A 22,203-nucleotide genomic window follows, 5' to 3' on the forward strand; every position below is an offset into this window, starting at 1 on the left:
TTGTTGTTTGAGGCTGGATTTTCTGTTGGCCCTTCCAGGTCTTGCCCAACCCTTCTCACCTCTGCCCTCTAGACTCTGCACCCCTTGATTGGGATTCCCTCTGGCTTTAAGGTCAATCCATAGGGGACCCTTCAGAAAGTGGGTGGGTGGGCGTGAGGAGCAGAAGGAGAGACCAGGATGTGTGGGGTGGTGGTTGGAAGGTCCTTGGGCACCCCAACACATGGTGATGAATGGCCCCTTCCTTGTTGCTGTCGTTATTTGCTATGGAGTCAGCTGCCAACTCATGGGGGCTCCATGCACAAAGGAATGAAACACTGCCTGGTCCTGTGGCATCCCCATGATCAGTTGTGGACTGGACTGTTGGGATCAACAGGATTTTCAATGGCTGGTTTTTGGAAGTAGACCATCAGGCCTTTTTTTCCAAGCCCGTTTTAGTCTGGAAGGTCTGTTGAAACCTGTTCAGTGTCACGGCAGATAGGTGGTGGCTGTTACATGAGGTGCATTGGCCAGGAATCATACCCAGGTCTGCCACACGAAAGGTGAGGATTCTGTCGCTGAACCATCACTGTGTCCATGAATAATTACAAAGAGTAATACAATAAACCAAAATGGGAAGGTGGAGGCAAGATGGAGGATGGAGACAAGATGGAGGGTGGACACAGGATGGAGGGTGGACACAAGATGGGAAGTGGAAACAAGATGGAGGGTGGACACAGGATGGAGGGTGGAGACAGGATGGAGGTTGGAGATAAGATGGAGGATGGAGACAGGATGGACGGTGGACAGGATGGAGGATGGAGACAAGATGGAGGGTGGAGACAAGATGAAGAGTGGAGACAGGATGGAGAGTGAAGACAGGATGAAAGGTGGAGACAAGATGGAGGGTGGAGACAGGATGGAGGGTGGAGAGAAGATGGAGGGTGGAGACAGGATGGACAGTGAAGACAGGATGAAGGGTGGAGACAAGATGGAGGGTGAGACAGGATGGAGGGTGGAGACAAGATGGAGGGTGGACATGATGAAGGGTGGAGACAGGATGGAGAGTGGAGACAAGATGGAGGGTGGAGACAATATGGAGGGTGGACACAGATGGAGGGTAGATGGAAAATGGAGACAAGATGGAGGGTGAAGACAGGATGGAGAATAGAGACAGGATGGAGGGTGGAGACAAGATGAAGGGTGGAGACAGGATGGAGGGTGGAGACAGGATGGAGGGTGGAGACAGGATGAAGGGTGGAGACAAGAGGGAGGGTGGAGACAAGAGGGAGGGTGGAGACAAGAGGGAGGGTGGGTACAAAATGGAGGTGGAGCAGCACCTCAGAAAGCCTGGAGATCTGCTTCCAAAAAGACTGGAGCCATTGACAACCCTGTGGGGCAGTTCTCTTCTGAAACACACGGGGTCTCCATGAGTCAGGTTTGGTTCTTTGGTGCCTTATCTGTTTTTATGGGAGGCTCAGAGCCCCTAACCCTTTCTCTGAGGTGAAACATTACCCTGTCATGGACTGAATTTTGTTCCCCTCAACATATATATTGAAATCCGGCCCCTTTATCTGTAAATGGAGCCCTGGGTGGTACAGGGAAGACACCTCAGCTGCTAACCAAAAGGTTGGAGGCTTGAGTCCACCTAGAGGTGCCTCGGAAGAAAGGCCTGGTGATTTACTTCAGAAAAATCAGTGATTGTAAACCCCATGGAGCACGGTTCTGCTCTGACACAGATGGGGTGCCAGGAGGGCAGCTCCTGATTCTCTCTGGGTCCCCACTCACAGATCTGGCCCCTCGGGGGTGCTGCCCCCATCCTCCTGGCAGGAGCAGAAGGGGAAGTTTCCACAGCACGGCTGCAGCCATGGTTTCCATAGGTTGTTGCCCACGGAGAACTGCCAAGGTACGGGGCTCAGGGTCCCACGGTGAGCCTCCACCGCCTCACCCACCCTGGCTATCACGGTGCCGTGCAGGGGCTCAGAAATGGGGGACAGGGGGTGTGCCTCTGAGGGGTCCCTAGAGAGGTCGTAGAGCAGGGGTGGGCTGTGGTGGGTCACGCCTGCCCCCGAGCATGGGCATATCCCTTGGCCATAGCAAGCCCCGGCACCCTCGGGGTGGAATACGGGAGTCACGTAGTGGACCTTCCAGAGTCTTCCGCCTGCGTGGGAACAAGAAGGTGGTCAGAGGTGCAGAAATCCACGTGATCAGGTTTGCAGAGACGCTTTGTGCAAGGGCCACATTCGCAGATTCTTGGTCTCCTACTGCCGCAGTAGCAGAAACACCACAAGGGGGTGGCTTTGAGGAACAGACATTTATTTTTCCACAGTTCAGGAGCCTAGGCTGCTAGCTCTCTCTGTCTGCTCTGGGGGAAGGTCCTTGTCTCTTTTCGGCATCTGTTCCTTGGTTCCTTGGTCATCACGTGGCCCGTATCTTCCCCTCCGTTTGTACTCCCTTGCCTGCTTCATCTGCTCTCTTGTATCTCAAATGAGATTGATTTAAGACACACCCTATACTGATATTGTCTCATTCACATAACAAAGAAAACCCAGTCCCAAATGGGATTTTAACTAAACCACCCAAACCCATTGCTGCCTTGCCAATTCCAAGTCTTAGCAACCCTATAGCTGGTGGAGTCCAGCTGCTGACCTTTTGTTTGTAGCTTTTAACCAGTGTGCCACAGGGCTCTGGATTATAACTACAGGTATAAAAAACCAAAACCAAACCCGTTGCTGTCGAGGCGATTTTGACTGACAGCACTCCTATGTGATGCAATAGAACTGCCCCATAGGGTTTCCTAGGCTGTAATCTTTATGGGAGCAGATTGCCAGGTCTCTCTCCCACCGAATGACTGGTGAGTTCAAGCCATCAACTTTTCAGTTAGCAGCCGAGGACTTAACCACCGCACTGCCAGGCTCCTAACTACAGGTATAAGGGTTAGGACTTACATCTTTTTTTATGCAGGGGGGTGCACAATTCAATCCATAATACAGGGTTTACGATGTGGAGTACCTTTTAAGGGGTCAGTACTCTAGCCCATGACAGCCCCCTCCCTGTTCTAGCAGCAAGGGAGGTGGGACAGTGGGCCTTGTCCAAGTTCCTTGTCTATAGGAGGAGGGTCTCTTTCTCAGGAGGAAGGCCCCCCAAACAGGATGGGGTTCAGAAGCTGAGCAAATGGGGAGAATATCTGGGAGCTGGGGGTGAGCTGTACTGACCTGATGACCAGAGTCACCATGATGGGGTGATGGGCGGAGGGAACGTTTAGAGAAAAGAGAAAAGGGAAGGAGACTGGGTTGTTCCCACAGTTAGGGCATGGGTTTTGCAAATCAGTGGGGCTGTAAGCGTGTGCACCCACCCGTGTCTCCGTGGGGTGCTGTAGGCATGGAGAGGCGCAGGGACCTACTCCAAAGTGTTCAATGTGCTACCTTTGGGTATCGGAACCAAAGTCGACATCCTATAATCACATACATATGACTCTATTTCCCTGGAGAACCCTGGCCGAGGCAGTGGCCCAGCACCCAGCCCTTCCCTCTTTGCACTGTGGGAATGACCCTCCTTAGCTTTGCCCCTGGCAGAGGGGATCCACTCTGACCGCAGCAGGGAGAGGTGCGTACTCACTGTCTTTCTGGTGCCACCGTGCGGCGTGGAGGTGTTTCCCACAGTAATGAAACAGGAACTCATGGGCCGAGTGCTGGACCAACCCTTGGAGTAAGGGCAGCAGGCTGTGGCCGTCAATCACCCTGACATGCGGAAAGACGGGGAAGAGTCAGACCAAAGCTCCTCTGCCTGCATTTTGCAGCCCCGAATAAAACGCCAAGGGCCGTGAGGGTCCCATTCTGACCCTGGATGTTGACCAAAATCCAAACCAAACCCGTTGCCGTCGAGTCGACTTCGACTCACAGCGCCCCCATGTGACAGAGTAGAACTGCCCCATAGGGTTTCCTAGGCTGTAATCTTTACGGGAGCAGATTGCCAGGTCTTTTCTCCTGCAGAGCTACTGAGTGGGTTTGAACCAACAACTTTTCGTTAGCAGTCATGTGTACATGGTTTGCACCATCCAGGGACCCTTGGATCTTAACACACATTCTGAAATTCCAGCTGGACTGCACACACCCCATCTCGACTGCCCTGCCTTTTCAATCATATCAAGTCTAAGACACACAGTCACATGTATAAAGGGGCCAGGCTGGGAAGCCAGGATAGGTGGGTGATCTGAAACCCTTTCTTATAAACAGCTGATGATGAAAAGGAGTCCCCGGGTGATGCAAACAGCACTCTCAGGCGCTAACCGAAAGGTTGGTGGTTTGAGTCCACCCAGTAGTGCCTCAGAAGGAAGGTCGGGCGACCTGTTTCTGAAAAGTCAGCCACCGAAAACCCCGTGGAGCACAGCTCTACTCCGACACGCACGGGGTCGCCATGAGTCGACGTCGACTCCATGACAACTGGTTGGTTACTGTTATTTTAAATTAGGCTATTCTCCAAAACATCAGCTCTCAAACTAGAGAGCAGGTGGTTCCACCCTGCACGTACCTGTCCTGGGGCACCTGGCCGCCTCCCAGCTGGACCACCGTGGGAAAAATGTCCATCAGACTGGTGGGCTCGTCGATCACCCGGCCAGCGGGCAGCACCCCAGGCCACCGGAAGATTGCAGGCACACGGATACCCCCTTCCCAGCCGCCCATGCCTTTGCCACCTGTCAGTAAATGGCATTATTAGGATTTTCCAGTCAATTGGCACATTTTATACACGAAAAAGCCTAAACCAAACCCACTGTGGTCGAGTCGATTCCGACCCATAGCCGCCCTACAGGGCAGCGTAGAACTGCCCCATAGGGTTTCTAAGGCTGTAAATCTTTATGGAAGCAGACTGCCAGATCTTTCTCCCAAGCAGCAGGTTGTGGGTTTGAACTGCCGACCTTTGACCTTTGGGTTAGCAGCCAAGAGCTTTTAACTACTGCGCCACCAGGACTCCTCACTTGCACACACACACATACATGTTCATTGGGGAAAACTCTGTTTTCTGAAAATGGCCATGGGGATATGTCCGGTCCCACATCCTCTTCTAGGACTTGTCGCTTACTCCCCTACCCAGGGGTGGAGTCCATTTGTCCTCCCCTGTGGCTACTTCAGTGAACACACGTGACTTCCAAGGCCAAGAAGTAAAGCTGATAAGGCTTCCCTCTCTCTTCTTCTTTTCAACCATTGTGCAACCAGGGCGCCTCCCGTAAAGGTAGCAGCTGAGGAAACCCTATGGAGCAGTTCTACCCTGTCCTGTAGGGGTCCCATGAGTCGTAGTTGACGTGATGGCAGTGGGTTTGGTTTTGGTATAGTGCCTTGTATTTAGAACGATATTCAACTTCACTTTATTTTAATCAAGTTTGTCCATCTTTCTCTCCTGCTAAAATGTGAACCCATAAGGGAAAAGGATGTGTCTTTTCTTCTCTCTGTTCCTAACATCTAGGTAGAGCTTGGTCTATCCAAAACCCACTGCCATTGAGTCGATTCCGACTCATAGCAGCCCTATAGGACAGGGTATAACTGCCCCCTAGAGTTTCCAACGAGCACCTGGTGGATTCGAACTGCCGACCTCTTGGTTAGCAGCTGTAGCACTTAACCACTATGCCACCAGGGTTTCCTAAAGGACATCATTCTTGGTAAAGTAGAAGGTCAGGGAATAAGAGGAAGTCACTCGATGAGACAGACTGACACAGTGGCTGCAACAACGGGCTCAAACCTAACAGCGATTGTGAGGATGGCGCAGGACCAGGCAGTGTTTCATTCTGTTGTACACGGGGTTGCGATGAGTTGGAGGAGCCCTAAGGAGCCCTGGTGGTGCAGTGGTTAGACATTCAACTGCTAACCAAAATGTCAGCAGTTCACACCCACCATCCACTCCTTGGAAACCCTATGGGGCAGTTCTACTCTGTTCTATGGGGTTGCTATGAGTCAGAACCGACTCAACGGCACCTAAAAACAACAACATGGGGCCCTGGTTGTGCCATGGTTAAGCATTTGGTTGCTAGCCGAAAGGTCGGTGGTTTGAACCCACCAATTGCCCCATGGGGGAAAAAGACCTGGTGATTTGCTCCCATAAAAATTACCTGTTGCCTTCAAGTCGATTCCAGCTCATAGCAACCCTATAGGACAGAGTAGAACTGCCCCATAGGGTTTCCAAGGAGTGCCTGGTGGCGGAGCGTTAGTTGGCGGGAGTCCCTGATGGGTCAGGTATCTGTCCGTCCACCCCCACGCCCAGGCTCTCACCCTTGTAGATTCCGTTCCACCCTCCCTGCTGTCCATGTGCGTCTCCCTCCTCCAAATGTCCTCCGTGATCAGAGGTAAAATAAGTGAATGTCGAGTTCTTCAAACCCTTCTCTTCAATTGAGTTAAGAATTTTACCTTTACAAAAAAAATGAAAAAAGGAAAATTTCAGGATAATGTACACAGAACAAAAACCAGCTGATTCAATACACCTCCTCCTTTCTATAGGAGTCACCTCTTGGTAGAAAGTCATAAAAAGAAGCCATAGTCACCAGGAGACCATTGTTGTCACTAGAATTACAAAGGGTCCCCCGCCCCCTCAAAAGAAAAAAACAAAACCAAAAATAAACCAATTGTCATGGAGTCAAGTTTGCTCGTGGTGACCTCAAGTGTGTCAGAGCAGAAGTGAGCTCCCGCAGGGTTTTCAGTGGGTGATTTTTTGAAACCAGATTGCCAGGCCTTTCTTCCAAGGCACCTCTGGGTGGACTCGAACCTCTAACCTTTTGGTTTTCAGGTGAGCATGTTAACTGTTTGTACCACCCAGGGATACCATTAACTGGATGCCAAAAACCGAAACCAAACCTGTCACTGGTGAGCCCATTCCAACTCATGGTGCCTCTCACTTGTGTCAGAGTAGAACTGCCCTCCATAGAGTTTTCAATGGCTGATTTTTCCAAAGGAAACTGCCAGGCCTTTCTTCCGGGGTGCCTCTGGGAGTAACCAAACCTGGTCCAAGCTCTCAGTCAGTAGCCAAGGGCGATAACCTTTGTACCACTCACAGATTCCCATAAGGTGTTCAGAGGTAGCTAGTTATTTGGAGACCACAGGACTATTTACAAAGATACCCCGCTGATGCTGAGTCCATTTTGACTCACAGCAACCCCATGTGTGCAGAGGAGAACTGCACTGCACAGGGTTTTCGGTGGCTGATTTTTTGGACGTGGATTGCCAGACCTTTCTCGCAAGACACCTCTGGGTGGACTTGAACTGCCAACCTTTCAGGGAACAGTTGAGCGTATAACCCTTTGAGCCACTCAAGGCCTCCTCCAAAGGGACCATAGATACAGAAACAGAAGAGATGCATACAACCAATCCTTCATGAATGGGGTGCTTTGGGCACGCCATGTCTCTGTGTGCACGCAGGTCCACAATAAGTGCACTGAGGGGAAGGTGTTGGTGAGCAATACAGAGCCCCCTCCCAGCCGGAAGGAGCCAGGCCGTTAGCATCTGTGGCCTTTGGCATGTGAGGCTCCAAGACACAGAACGGACAGAGGACAACCTGCACACAAAGCGACTGCTCCATCCAGGGAGACCCCACGCACACTTATATCACGGAAACTGAGGGCTTTAAACCCTTGGGCATTTGTAGTACTGACTGCAGAACTCTTAAACTGAGGGCCACCCTCCTGTCAGGATGAATCAGTCCCTGGAGAAGGATATCATGCTTGGTAAAGTGGAGGGTCAGCAAAAAAGAGGAAGTCCCTCAACAAGATGGATTGACACAGTGGCTACAGTGATGTGCTCGAGCACAAGAACAATTTTAAGGATGGTGCAGGACTGGGCAGTGTTTGGTTCTGTTGTACACGGGGTCACTGTGAGACGGAGCTGACTCGACGGCAGCTAACGACAAAAACATCTGCCTCTTTCACTGCTCCAGCGTATCACTACTCTTGTCTCAGGACATACTATAATCAGCCGCACGGATTGCGATGTCTACGTTCTTTTAGGATCTGTGATCTCATTGGGTCTCCCTGATTTCTCGAGGCTCTAGAAGGAAAGCGATTTTGCTTGGATGTCCTGCAAGACCACATCCTTGCCACCTTCTCTGTGGGTCCTAATGATGGTTTTACATAGTCGGCTTTTTAGAAGGATAGGTTTATGCAAAATTAGGCTAAGTAAGCTGAAACACCTGGAGCCCTGGTGGCACAGTGGTTAAGTGCTCGGCTGTCAACCAAAAGGTCGGCGGTTTGAACCCACCCAGGGGCTCCAGGGGAGAAAGATGTGACAGTCTGCTCCCATAAAAATCATAGCCTAGGAAACCCTATGGGGCAGTTCTACTCTGCTCTGTAGGGTTGCTATGAGTTGGAATTGACTCGATGGCACCCAACAGTAACTATCTAAAATACTGAAGGAGTAAATGAATGATAAAAACTGAACCTATTGCTGTCCGGTCAATTTCTACTCATGGCGACCCTACAGGACAGAGTGAAACTGCCCCATAGGGTTTCTAAGGCTGTCACGTTTACAGGAGCAGATGCTCACATCTTTCTCCTATGAAGCAGCTGGTGGGTTCGAACCACCAACCTTTCAGTCAGCAGACAAGCACTGAACCATTGTGCTATCAGGACTTCTTGCATAGACAGCAAAACCCAAACCCATTGCCGTCGAGTTGATGGCGACTCACAGCGACCCTATAGGACAGAGTAGAACTGTCCCATAGGGTTTCCAAGGCTGTAATAGTTACAGGAAGCAGCCCTGGTGGTGCGGTCATTAAGCACTCAGCTACTCCTCAAAAGGCTGGGAGTTCGAATCCGCCAGCTGCTCCCTGGAAACCCTATGGGCCAGTTCTACTCCATCCTGCAGGGCTGCTATGAGTCGGAATTGATTCCACGGTAATGAGTTGGGTTTGGTTTTTAATCTTTATGGAAGCGGACTGCCCACATCTTTCTCCCACAGAGCAGCTTGTGGGTTCGAACTGCCTACCTTTTGGTTAGCAACTGAGTGCTTCACCACTGTGCCACAGGGCTCCTTTTAAAGGAATGATAGGCAAGAGTTTTTTTGTTTTTTTTCCTTTTCTTTGTCTTTTTTCTCTTTCCTTATGCAGTGTGGTTCATGGTAAGGTGGCCGGCACGTTATCGTATTTTCTGCGCAGAAAGTCAGAGTGAAGAGTGTGTGGTACCCTGGACTTACCCACCATCCAGTCCATTTCCTCCACATTGTCTCCGTATAAGCCGTGGTGACTTTTCCCCAGGAACTCTTTTGTGGTAACAAGGGGAGTATGAACATGCAGCAAGGACAGGAAGAGGAGAAATGGCCCCTGCTTGTTTCTGAAAGAAGAAGACCACCTTGATAGTTCATGGCATACAAGGGCACCTAGTTCATTGCTACCTGATACATTGTTATTTTTGTTATCATTAGTTACAGTCAGCTCCTACTAGTGGCAACACGACACACATCAGAATGAAACACTGCCCGGTCCTGCACTGCCTTCAGGATGCTTGGTCTGCTCAAGTCCATTGCTGCAGCCACTGTGTATGTTGAGTGCCTTCCAAACTAGTGGCTCATTTCCTAGCACTATATAGAACAATGCTCTGTTGTGATCCATAGGGTTTTCATGGGCTGATTTTTAGAAGCAGATCACCAGGCCTTTCTTCCTGGTCTTACTCTGGAAGCTTCGCTGAAACCTGTCTACCACCAATGACTCTGCTGGTATTTCAAATACCGGAGACATAGATTTCCAGCATCATTGTAACCTGCGAGCCATCACGGTATGACATGACATGACTTTGAATTAGACATGTGAGTTTTGGATACCAACCCACAATGAAAGGATGAATTCCTCAAACTCATCCTCTCTAGGGTCAGTTTATGAAACCCCAGAGATTTAAAAGTCATGGTTCACTGGGAGAATTCTCGCCTTCTGTGCAGGAGACCCAGGTTCGATTCCCGGCCAATGCACCTTGAGTGCAGCCACCACTGGTCTGTCAGTGGAAGCTTGAGTGTTGCTGTGATGCTGGACAGGTTTCAATAGAGCTTCCAGACTAAGAGGGACTAGGAAGAAAGGCCTGGCAATTGAATTCAGAAAATCAAGCCATGAAAAACTGTATGGAGCACAATAGTCCGCTCTACAACTGACCATGGGAATGACCCAGGACCAGGCATCGTTTTGTTCCGTTGTGCACGGGTTGCCATGAGTCAGGGCTGACTTGACAGCAGCAGACAAGAACAAGAGGTTATAAGTAAAAACTCAGATGCTCTGAGAGCTCAGCCCCTTGTCAGGACGTGACCGTCTGAGTACCTTTCTATAAAAGCAGTCGCCTCCTTTAGCATTTTCTTGGCTGTGCTTTCCAAAGCCATGGGCTGCTCTGTGACATCATAGTTCCGCATCAGGATACAGTTCCAGCGACGCAAGAACCCGAAGCTGGCGTACCAGGAAAGGAAAAACAGGGAGACCAGGCTGGCCAGGCCCAGGATGGCTTTCCAGCGGACGGAGATGGAGCCCAAGGCTCTGCCAGCAGCGAGCGTCAGCACCCCCAGAGCCATGGCCTGTGTGTACAGCTGGAGTTTCGCCTGCGTGGCTCTGTCCATTCGTTTGGGCCTGTCCGGGTGGCAGTCATTGACCAGCGTGAACGGCATGCCGTAGAAGTAGTCGAACCCGTGACGCAGGGGGTGGTGACAATGGTCTCCACGCCACACACAGTTTACACCCTGGTGCCATTTTCCTGAAAATAACCACGAAATGTTCAACAGAAACGTGAGTTAGAGCACTCTGCCTGTCACTAACCATCGTCCCAGGACCTGAGCACCGAAAGGAAAAAGAGGATCCGCCAGCAGCAACGCTTGAATCAGAAAAAGCAATGAATGCTAGTTGTTGCTGGTGATTAAATGTATGTATTATGCCCCGTCACACAGTCATGTAATTATGGAGTCCCTGGGTGATGCAAAGAGTTGATGTGCTCAGCTTTTATAGACTGGAGGTTCAAATCCACCCAGAGTCATCTCGGAAGAAAGGCCTGGCGATCTGTTTCTGAGATATCAGCCATCGAGAACCCCGTGGAGCACAGTTCTACGCTGACACACATGGGGTGCCCGTAGTTGGAGCGGATGGCAACTGGTTGGATATTTTTTTGGGGGGGTGGTCTGATGCTCATTGTCTTCCCATAATAATTTGTATGTTCAAAGGACAAAGAGTCCACAAAAAGAAAAGGCAATGAATGTAATAGATATCGGTGTTTAAACGGCTAAACGACACTCCTAAATATTGGTAAATGTACAAATGTAATGGTCATCATCAAGCCATTAAAGGCTCAGGATGAAGGCTTAAGGTGTGCTGCCACACTTGTTGCTGGGGAATTAAGTGTCTCTTGAGTCCCTGGGTGTTGAAAATGGTTAAGCTGGAGGTTCGAGTCTACCCAGAGGTGCCTTGGGAGAAAGGCCTGGCGATCTACTTCCAAAAATTCAGCATTTGAAAATCCTACGGAGCAGAGTTCTACTCTGACACACACAGGGCACCATGAGTTGGAGCTGACGTCTTTTTTTCTTTTCCCATTTCATTTTTTAAAAAACTGTACTTTATTTATCTTTATTGCTATGAGTCAGAATCGACTCGACGGCAGTGGGTTTTTTGTTTATTGCACTTTTAGATGAAGGTTTATAGAGGAAACTAGTTTCTCATTAAACAATTAATACACATATTGTTTTGTGACGTTGGCTGCCAACCCCATGGCATGTCATTACCAGCTTTCCTGTCCCCTCCCGCCTTCTAGTCCTCGCCCCAGGGCTGTTGTGCCCCTTTAGGCTCGTTTTGTTTTATGGACCTGTCCAATCTTTGGCTGAAGGGTGAACCTCAGGAGTGACTTCATTACTGAGCTAAAAGGGTGTCCAGGGGTGATACTCTTCGGGTTTCTCCAATCTCTGGACAACTTTTTTTTAATCTATAAAGAAATAAATATATAGGTACATGTATATACATGTCTATGCACATATATGTATATTTATACACATATCCAGTCTATCCTTCCATCCATTCTCCCATCCATCTATCCATCTATCTGGAGTCCCTCAGTGCTACAAAGTTCCATGGCCTTCAGCTGCTGACCAAAAGGCTGGAGGTTTGAGTCCACCCAAAGGTGCCTCGGAAGAAAGGCCTGGCAATCTACGTCTGAAAAATCAGCTACTGAAAACTCTATGGAGCGCATTTCCACTCTGACACGCATGGGGGCGCCATGAGATAGAAGTGGACTCACTGGCAACTGGTTTGGTTTGTGTGTGAGTATGAGTGACTCCATGGGATGAGGATTCTGGAAGCTTCTGCCTGGTGTCCCCCAGACTCTGTCCCATGTGCCTTTTCCCTTTTCGAATTGTGGTCTGTGGCCTTTCAGTGTCATAAATCACAGCCTGAGTTCAGCTCTGGGCCGAGTTCTGTAAGTTCCCCTAGTGAATCGGTGAACCTGGGGGTGGGCTTGGGGATACGCGTACATACCCTCCCTTATAAGGAGAGACCTTCTCTGAACCTGGATATCAAAGTAGGCGTGATGGTTAACTCTGGGGGTTTTGGGTTGGTGGGTGGCCGTTTAGTGAAAGATAACCTCCAGGGAGATTTCTGTTAAATTGGGGAAGGGGAGGAGATTGACATGCTGAGGGAAAGATGGAGGCCCATCTCTCAAGATTTTGAACTAAAAATTACTCTTCATTGACAAACTATAATAATAATAGTAATTGTGAACAACCCCAGAGGACTAGAGACCAACTTTGGGTTCAAGCAAAGACACGGTGACTTTTCCCTGTGGAGAAGAAGGGGTTTCTTTTGCTCGCTGGTCTTCCGACTGCTGACAGGACACGAGCACCCCGCACCACATACCTATGAGGCCTGTCGTGTAGCCCTGCTGCTGCAGGACTCTGGCGAAAGTGGTTTCGTTCAGAGGGAGTCCGCCTGAGCCCCCGTTCCACAGAAGCACCCGGTACCCATTGCTGGCTTCCATGCCTGTGGGGCAGAGCGGAGAAGAAAAGTCACTCTTCTCTTCCTAGAGGAGGGGTTCTCACTGAGGGACACATCCACGACTGCAGACGATGGTTAGGTTTTCAGGATTAAGGTAGGGGAAGCTACTGGCATCTTGTGGGTGGAGACCGGGGATACTGCTAAACAACCTGCTGTGCACAGGACGGCCCCCACCTCAGAGAATGACTAGGGGATGGAGACCAGGAATGCTGCTCAACACCCTACAGTGCACAGGACGGCCCCACCATAGTCAATGACTAGGGGGTGGAGACCAGGGATGCTGTTCAACACCCTACAGTACACAGGACGGCCCCCACCACAGAGAATGACTTATGGGTGGAGACCTGGGATGCTGTTCAACACCCTACAGTGCACAGGACGGCCCCACCACAGAGGATGACTAGGGGATGGAGACCAGGGATGCTGCTCAACACCCCACAGTGCACAGGATGGCCCCCACCACAGAGAATGACTAGGGGGCGGAGACCAGGGATCCTTCTCAACACCCTACAGTGAACAGGACAGTCCTGCCACAGAGGACAATTCCGAACCCGATGTCAGCATTTTCAAGGCTGAGAAACCCTGGGCCTTGGCATGAGAAATTCTTTCTCTATCTATTGATCTTTCTTTCTATCATCTATCAATCAATCTGTATGTCTATCAATCATCTATTTATCATCCATCAATCAATCTCTACTCTATCAATTATCTATCTATGTGTCTATCATCCATCCATCCATCCACTGTCCACAATCGTATTTCTCCATCTAACATCTATCTGGCTATCCATCTATTTATCCATCCCTCCATCCTACATTATCATCTATCGATCAATCTCTCTACATCTATCAATCATCTGAGTACCTATCCATCCGTCCGCCCATCCATCATGCATCCACCTATCTATCCATCTGCCCATCATATCTATCCATCCATCATCTATCTGTCTAGTCTATTCATCTATCCACCCATCCATCCATTATCTATCTAAGGAGCCCTGTTGACACGATGGTTAAGCACTCGGCTGCTAACGGAAAGGTTGGCAGTTTGAACTCACTCAGTAGGTACGTGAGAGAAAGACTCGGTGATGTCTTCTGTAAAGATTACAGCCAAGAAAACCCTATGGGGCAGTTCTACTGCGTCACATGGGTCACTATGAGTTGGAGTCAAATCGGCAGCACCAAACAACAACGTTATCTATTATGTACCCACCCACCCATCCATCCCCCCATCCACCCACCCATCCATCCATCCATCAAGGAGCCCGGGGGGCACAGTGGTAAAGAGCTTGACTGCTAACTGAAAGGTCCGCGGTTTGAACCCACCAGCCACACGTCAGGAGAAAGATGTGGCAGTCTGCTTCCATAAAGATTCGCAGCCTTGGAAACTCTCCGGAGCAGTTCTGCCCTATACCACAGGGTCAATATAGGGTCGCTACAAGTCAAAATTGACTCGATGACAACAAGTTTTATTTGTCATCTATCTACCAGTCATCTATCTATAATCTAAGGCCCTTGTTTTCAACCAGGGATGGCTTTGCTCACAGGGGACACTGGGCCATGCCTGGAGAGATTTCTAATTGTCACAGCTGGGTGGTGGGTACTTCTGGCATCTAGTGGGTGGAGACCAGGGATGCTGCTCAACACCCTAAGGTGTGCAGTCAAGAGTTGTTCAGCCCCAAATGTCAATCACACCCTGCCCTGGATGGACTCTGGCTGGCTGCAGTTTTCTTGCTTTTCTGGCGTAAACGTTGTCCATACACTGTTACGACCTGAATCGTGGGATTACGTCTGCTGGCCTGTGACTTGTGATTAGATCAGATGACCGTTGTAGGGTGGATCCTAAACCTGATCACTTCTGAGTCATAAAAAGAGCAGAATGCACACAGAGACACACATGAGGGGAGGACAGGTGCCAGGGAACATCAGCAGTCACCAGAAATGAGGAGAGGGGCCCCAGGAGGAATTCACATAGCTGGGACCCTGATTTGGACGTCTAGCCTCCCAAACTGTGAGAAAATAAATTCCTGTGCTTCAAAGCCACCCACTTGTGATATTTGCATTATGGCAGGTATAGGGCTGCTATGAGTTGGAATCTACCAGACAGCAACAGCTTTTTTATTTTTATGTTTTACAGGAGACTAAGAGAGTTTCAGTCTTGAATTTGCAACACAGGCAGTCCCTGGGTTACAAACGTGCAACTTACAGACAGTTGTACTAAAGAGAAAACCCTGGTGGCATAGTGGTTAAGTGCTACGGCTGCTAACCAAAGGGCTGGCAGTTCAAATCCACCAGGCACTCCTTGGAAACTCTATGGGGCAGTTCTATTCTGTCCTCTAGGGTCGCTATGAGTCGGAATCGACTCGATGGCACTGGGTTTGGTTTGGGTTTTGGTGTACTAAAGAACAAATTGCCATAAAGCCTATTACGGTAAGTCCCTGGGTTACCGACGTCTGACTTATAGACAGCTCTTACCTAAGAGTGGACTACCATAAAGTTTATTACAGGCAGTCCCCGGGTTACAAATGTCTGACTTAAGGACAACCACACTTAAGAACGGACTGCCATAAAACCTGTCACAATAAGGCCCTGGGTTATGAGCAACTTACAGACACCTTGTACGTAAGAATGGGCTGCCATAAAGCCTATTACAGGCAGTACCCAGGTTACAAACATCCAATTTACTGACAAGTCATACTTCAGACCAGATTGCCATAAAGCCTATCACAGGCAGTCCCTGGGATACAAACGTTTGACTTACAGACAGCTCGTATAATACCCACAAAGCCTATTATATTAAAAAATTGAGTTAAATGCAATGGTTCGTAATAATGAATCCATGTACTACTTTGTGACAGTCATGAAAACATGGCGTGGTTTGAAGGTCTTACATGTTTAATGTGCATAAAAAACCTGTTGCCCAGTCGAGTCAATTCCGGCTCATAGCAACTCTATAGGACAGAGTAGAACTGCTCCATAGTGTTTCCAAGGAGCGGTTGGTGGATTTGAACTGCTGACCTTTTGGTTATTAGCTGAGCTCTTAACCACTGTGCCACCAGGGCTCCTTTACATACACAGAAAGGTAAAATAAATCCTATATGCTAACATTTGACTGACACCAAATAAGAACCGTATGTACCTGTTCTGACCTACCTACAAATTTGATGTAAAGACAGACTTAGGAACGAATCTTGTTTGTAACGTGGGGAGTGCGTCTACGCACACATTTCTGCATGGCTCTATACAATAAAGTTCTTTGCACAATTACAAGAAAGACGATTCGATGGCAGATGACTGTTTCCTGTTTTCCTCTGCATCTGAACCGTCCCATACCCACCGTGAGAGACAATCGGGTGAGAAGACACAGACGTGACTGTCCCCCAGTTTCTGAGAATACCCACCTGACCGGATGGGATATCTCCCTGTGAGAAAAGCAGCTCGACTTGGGGTGCAGAGAGGGGCAGCTGCCAGGTGCTGGGTGAGCCTCACTCCTTCTGTGGCGAGTCGGTCAATATTTGGTGTCCTGCGGAAAGCACACAAACGTTATTGTCACCCAGGAGACCGCCTGAGTATGCCAAAACCTAAAACCAAACCTGCTGCAGGCTAGTGGATTTGGACTCATGGAAACCCCATGTGAGTCAGAGTACAGCTCTGCTCCTACAGTATTCAGTGGCTGATTTTTCAAAAGCAGATCATCAGGCCTTTCTTCCGAGGTGCCTCTGGGTGGACTGGAACCTCCAGCTTTTGGGTTTGCAGGCAAGTGGGTTAACTGTGTGTATTACCCAGGGAACTGGATACCAAAAACTAAAACCAAAAAGTGTTGCTGGCAAGTCCATTCTGATTCATGGCGCCCCCATGTGTGTCAGGATAGAACTGTGCTCCACAGGGTTTTCACTGGCTGATTTTTCTGAAGGAGATCCCAAGCCTTTCTTCCGAGGTGTCTCTGGGTGAACTCGAAACTCCAACCTTTGTGTTACTAAGCTAAGTGCTTAACTGTGAAACAGGCTGTCAGCCATACTAAAAACCCCAGTCAACACCCCTTCCCCCTCTCTTTGTCTTGCTAACCACAAGCTTGTTTTGAGCGGAAGGTTGTCCACTGACTAGCCCTAGTTACACCTTGAAGCATGCACAGATTGAAATCACATCCTTCAACTGACCCCCTCCCTTGACCCCCAAATATAGGCATAAAAAACCAATCACCCGGCAGAAAGTTCCCGGTACCAGACCCAACCCTCTGACGCCACTGGAAACAAAAAGCTCCCCAGCCCCTTAGTCAGCGAGCACATGGCCTTATGGTCACTAGACCCCACGCGCTCCTTCCATGTGCAGATAATAAACTTGCCACTTTCTGTTTCCGTTGTAATCAGTGTCCGTCTTATTTCAATTGGCTAATAAGGCAGGACAAGAACCCGAGTAGCATTCGGTTACAACTGAACTCAGGGACTAGTGGGTTGCATTGTGTCCCCTAGAAGATATGTCCAAGTCTCAACCCTCGGATCCTGTGAATGGACCTTGTTTGGAAATGGGGGGAGCGGTGTCTTTCTAAATGGGATTAAGTTAGGAGTTTTTAAATGAGATTTTTTTTGATTATTAGGGTGGGCCATAAAATGCAATGACAAGTATCCTTGTAAGAGACAGAAGAGGAGACACAGATACAGAGGGGAGACGGCCACGTGAAGACAGAGCAGAGAGTGGAGTGATGCGGTCACAAGCCCAGGAACGCCGGGGGCCACCAGAAGCTGGAAGACACGAGGAAGGATCCTCTCCCAGGCCCTCCTGAGGGAGCGTGGCCCTGCCCACACCTTGATCTCAGACTTCCAGCCCCCAGAACTGTGAGAGAATAAATTCCTGTGGTCTTACGTAGCTCAGTGTGTGGTCCTTTGCTAGGGTGGCCCCAAGAAGTTCACACAACACCTATCACAGTTCCATGCTTGTTTGGAAGCTTCAGGGCCCTCTTTTTCTGTAGAAAAGTAATTTTTTTTGGTGTTCACTTTTGATGCTTCTACAAATTTTCCAGCTTCTACAGGTGGATTTTAAATGTATCATCTGGCCAAACACAACTTTATACACACCACCACCATCACCAGCTCTACCTCAGGGTGTGATTTCCATAGCAGCCAAGGTCCCCAATGCCAAGGTCGTCTGCCATGATCAGGAGAATGTTGGGCCTAAAGGCTTTGTCTGCTTTTGACTCACAAGTCCCCAGAAGCAAACATACAGCGAACAGAACCCGGTAAAAGTCCCTGCAGAACAAAACAAATGGCAGAAATAAGTTTCTATGGTTTGCAAAGAGAAGGAGACAGATCAAACCTGCTTGGTGTAAAGACATAAGTATTACCGCTAAATTGTTGTTGCCTGCCCATTCTGACTCATAGCAGCCCCACGTGACAGAGTAGAACTGCCCCATAGGGTTTCTAGGGCTCTATGGAACCTTTATCGGAGCAGATGGCCAGTTCAAACTGACAGCCTTTAGGTTAGGAGCCAAGCACTTAACCATTGTGCCACCAGGGCTTCTCTCACTAAAGTAATGTCGCAAATGATTGTATCTAGTTTTTCATTCCTTTTGTCTCCGAAGTTTTGCATTTAAAAAAAAAAAAAAAAAAAAAACCACATCCCAGTAACCTGAACACACTCGTTTTTTGTCTTAGGTCACGGTCCGTTCATGTTTGTGTCTTTCTGAATTCGTGTCCCCAAATGGAAATCCTAGTGGCTTAGTGGTTAAGTGCTACAGCTGCTAACCAAAAGGTGGGCAGTTCAAATTCACCAGGTGCTCCTTGGAAGCTCTGTGGGGCAGCTCTACTCTGTCTTATAGGGTCGCTATCAGTCGGAATCCGCTGGACCGCAACGGGTTTGGTTTTTTGGGTTTTATGCCAGGAAGTCCACCCCGCGCCCTGGCCCATGGCCTACACAGCTCCGGCTGCACCAATAAGCGGGGCGGGGCCCTGGAGTCTCCAAAGAGGAACAACTTACATTTTAAAAGGATTCGCGGGGGGTTAAAGGTGCCCCCAGACACGCCAGTTAGCCGGGGTTGTTTTGTCGAAATAGACACTGCGAGGATGTGGAAAGCATGACGGCACCGGGTGTTATCAAGGAGCCGAAACTCAAGCGAAAGTAAGTCTGTAAGGGGGATTTGGATCGCCCCGGGGGCGGACCCTGGGTTTCCCCGCCCCTAGAAAGGGCAGAGCCCAGGAAGGTCTGGCCATAGTCGCAGTCGTTCGGATCCTGGCTGCGGGCGCAGGGTCCAGCTCGTCCCGGGAAGCCACAGGGTCCCCACAGGGCCCCCAGCACCGACCCGGTCCACCATCGCGCCCTGGCGGGACAGCACTGAGTGGACCCGGGGGGTCACGGCCGCGGACCCCGCTACGCGGAGGGAGGGAGCGGGCGTGTCCTGGATTGTGGGGGTGGGGGGGTCACAGCCGTCATGGGGGGACGGGGAGGGACAGGACCAAGGGGAGAGATGTGTCTTGAATTGTGAGGCTGGGGGTGTCCCAGCCTTCATACGGGGGGAGTGGCACGGCCTTGAGGCGGGATGGGGACGTGTACAGGGGGTGGTGCTGGGGGGGGTCACATCGGGTGGGGCCATGGGGGCAAGTTCTGAAGAGTAAGGGGGTCAGAGTGGCGCTGCGGGTGGTGGGGGAGGACAGAGGGCAGGACCGCGGGGCGGGGACGGTGCGCGTCCTCTTGGGGGAGGGTCACAGCAGTCCTCCGAGTATGGGGACGGAGTCAGGGGGCTGGACCGAGAAAGCCGTGGAGAGTGCGAAGGGGCTATAGCGGTGTTGAGGGAGGGTGTCCAGGACCGGTCCCACCCTTTCCTCCTTGCCCTCGTCTCCTTGGCGCTTCTTCCTCTCCCTCCTCCCCCTTTCTTTCTTCTCCGTCTCCTCCTCTTCCTCTCTCCCCTCCTCCCACCGCCCTGCCGGGACCCGGAGTCCGGCCCAGCGGCCCCGGAAGGGGCGTCGACCCCCACCCAGCGGGAAACCCCCGCCCCGCCCGAGTCGAGTCGCGTCCCACGTCCTTACCCCCTTTGTCTGGATCGGGCCGCATCACTGGTCCCCTGCCCCCGTCCCCCTGGCTGGGTCAGGCCGCGTTCCCGGTCCGGGCACCTGGAAGCAGGCATCGCGCACCCCGGACCCCTGTGCCCTCCCATCCGCGCGGCGGATCCGGTGGAGAGGCTGGCTCAGCGCAGGACTTTGTTCCGAACGTTGCTCCCAGACCAGCACCTGTGCCCACTGGGGCTACGAGCCAGGTGGGTAGGGCCGCCTCTTTCCTCAATCCCTTCTAATCGCTGTAACTCTGTGACTGCGGGTGCTGATTTGGAATCAGGTTTTTCTGGGTTCCCGGACGTCTCCGGGCGAGCATTCTGGGGAGGCTGGGGCCCAAGGAGGAGCCTTTCAATCCTAGCAAAGGCTCTGGTACGTGGAACCTACTGCCTGCCTTCCAGGAAGCCACCTGGGCAAGCCAGCCCCCTTTCTCCATCTCCTGAAGTGTCTCGGACTTGCCCGGTACTACAGGCAACTGGGCCTGGGATTTGGATTTCACAGGGGTCATCATCTAAAACCCAGAATGGTGGATTTCTTCTCCACTATTGTGCCAGGCGTGCCCTTTTATATATAAACTAGGCTAGAGGACCCTCAGGAGGTTGGGTGGCATCACAGAAGAAAGGTCTGGGAAATAACTTCAGTAAAGGACACAGCCAAGATAACCCTGAGGAGCAGTTCTACACTGTAACACATGGGGTCTCCATTCTATAAAGGGTCTAGTCAAAACAACCAAACCAACCAACCCTTGGAGCAGTTCTACTCTGTATCACATGGGGTCTCCATTCTATAAAGGCTCTAGTCAAAACCAAACCAACCAACCAACCAACCCATGGAACAGTTCTACTTGCAGCACATGGGGTCTCCATTCCATTAAGGGTCTAGTCAAAACCAAGCCAACCAACCAACCCATGGAGCAGTTCTACTCTGTAGCACATGGGGTCTCTATTCCATAAAGGGTCTAGTCAAAACCAAACCAACCAACCAACCCATGGAGCAGTTCTACTCTGTAGCACATGGGGTCTCCATTCCATAAAGGGTCTAGTCAAAACCAAACCAACCAACCAACCAACCAACCAACCAACCAACCAACCAACCTATCCTTGGAGCAGTTCTACTCTGTATCACATGGGGTCTCCATTCTATAAAGGCTCTAGTCAAAACCAAACCAACCAACCAACCAACCCATGGAGCAGTTCTACTTGCAGCACATGGGGTCTCCATTCCATTAAGGGTCTAGTCAAAACCAAGCCAACCAACCAACCAACCAACCAACCCATGGAGCAGTTCTACTCTGTAGCACATGGGGTCTCTATTCCATAAAGGGTCTAGTCAAAACCAAACCAACCAACCAACCCATGGAGCAGTTCTATTCTGTAGCACATGGGGTCTCCATTCCATAAAGGGTCTAGTCAAAACCAAACCAACCAACCCATGGAGCAGTTCTACTCTGCAACACTGGAGTTCCCATGAGACTGTACAGCAGCTGACAACAGCCAGACCTCACCCATGGGACTTTACATCAGCGGTCAGTGCAGGCAGGGAACTGTGTTGGTCATATCCCGGGTCCTGGTCCCTGTTACTCTGCCCCATGGCATGTCCCTTTACCTTTCCAATTCAGTGCTGTATCCCTCAAAAATAAAATGTATTTCCCAAAGGCCTCAGGGAGGGGCAGCCTTGGTGCCCCCTGAGCTGCTTGTTGAACATCCAGAGTTAGAAGCCCTACCCTAAAATCACTTGACTTAGAATCTCTAGAAATGGGGATGGAGGTCTCTGTTTAAAGAAATCTGTTTCGACAGCCTTTGTCTTAAAAGGCAAAATTAGTTCATTTACATTTGTTGTGATGACTTGTTATATCTGAAGTTGATTCTTGGGCATTGTTTATTGCTTCTCTCTCTTTTTTCAGCGTTATTTGTTACTCTGTTTACTCTAAGGAGCCCTGGTGGTGCAGTGGTTAAGTGCTTGGCTGCTAAACAACAAGTCAGTAGTTTGAACCCACCAGCTGCTCCACGGGACAAAGACCTGGTGGCCTGCTCCATAAAGATTAAGCCCTATGAGGCAGTTCTACTGTGTCACAAGGGGTTGCTATGAGTCAGAATTGACTGGATGGAACACAGGAACAACTAGGGCAGTGCCCTACAACCAGTTGTTATTGACTCAATTCTGATTACTAGTGCCCCTATGTGCATCAGAGTAAACTGTGCTCCATACGGCTTTTA

At 50.2% G+C, this 22,203-nt stretch overlaps 2 protein-coding genes across 10 annotated transcripts in view; one reads left to right on the top strand and one right to left on the bottom strand.

The window, feature by feature from the left end:
- Positions 1-19,103, bottom strand: part of LOC100664620 (arylsulfatase D-like) — a 37,696-nt gene extending 18,593 nt beyond the window's left edge. For 4 of the 9 annotated variants that reach the window (XR_010319717.1, XM_064277900.1, XM_064277899.1 and 1 more), the window contains exons 1-9: positions 18,921-19,100; positions 18,044-18,193; positions 16,352-16,473; positions 12,814-12,936; positions 10,252-10,675; positions 9,144-9,280; positions 6,237-6,371; positions 4,507-4,669; positions 3,595-3,716 (exon numbers count right to left, since the gene is read on the bottom strand). Coding sequence is in view for 8 of the 9 variants with exons in the window: in XM_064277900.1 (XP_064133970.1) it covers positions 3,595-3,716; positions 4,507-4,669; positions 6,237-6,371; positions 9,144-9,280; positions 10,252-10,675; positions 12,814-12,936; positions 16,352-16,473; positions 18,044-18,193; positions 18,921-18,922 (1,378 nt within the window). In the remaining variant the exon portion in view is untranslated. The other 5 variants (XM_010602101.3, XM_064277897.1, XM_064277895.1 and 2 more) reach the window with 5 other exon arrangements.
- A 963-nt stretch (positions 19,104-20,066) lies between these two features.
- The window catches only part of LOC135228835 (arylsulfatase H-like), a 93,787-nt gene continuing 91,650 nt past the window's right edge, over positions 20,067-22,203 (top strand). The window contains exon 1 of the mRNA XM_064277894.1: positions 20,067-20,193. The gene's annotated coding sequence lies outside the window, so the exon portion shown is untranslated. The remainder of the gene's footprint in view (positions 20,194-22,203) is intronic.

The sequence above is a fragment of the Loxodonta africana genome, chromosome X (genome assembly GCF_030014295.1).
Source record: "Loxodonta africana isolate mLoxAfr1 chromosome X, mLoxAfr1.hap2, whole genome shotgun sequence".
NCBI lineage: Eukaryota > Metazoa > Chordata > Mammalia > Proboscidea > Elephantidae > Loxodonta > Loxodonta africana.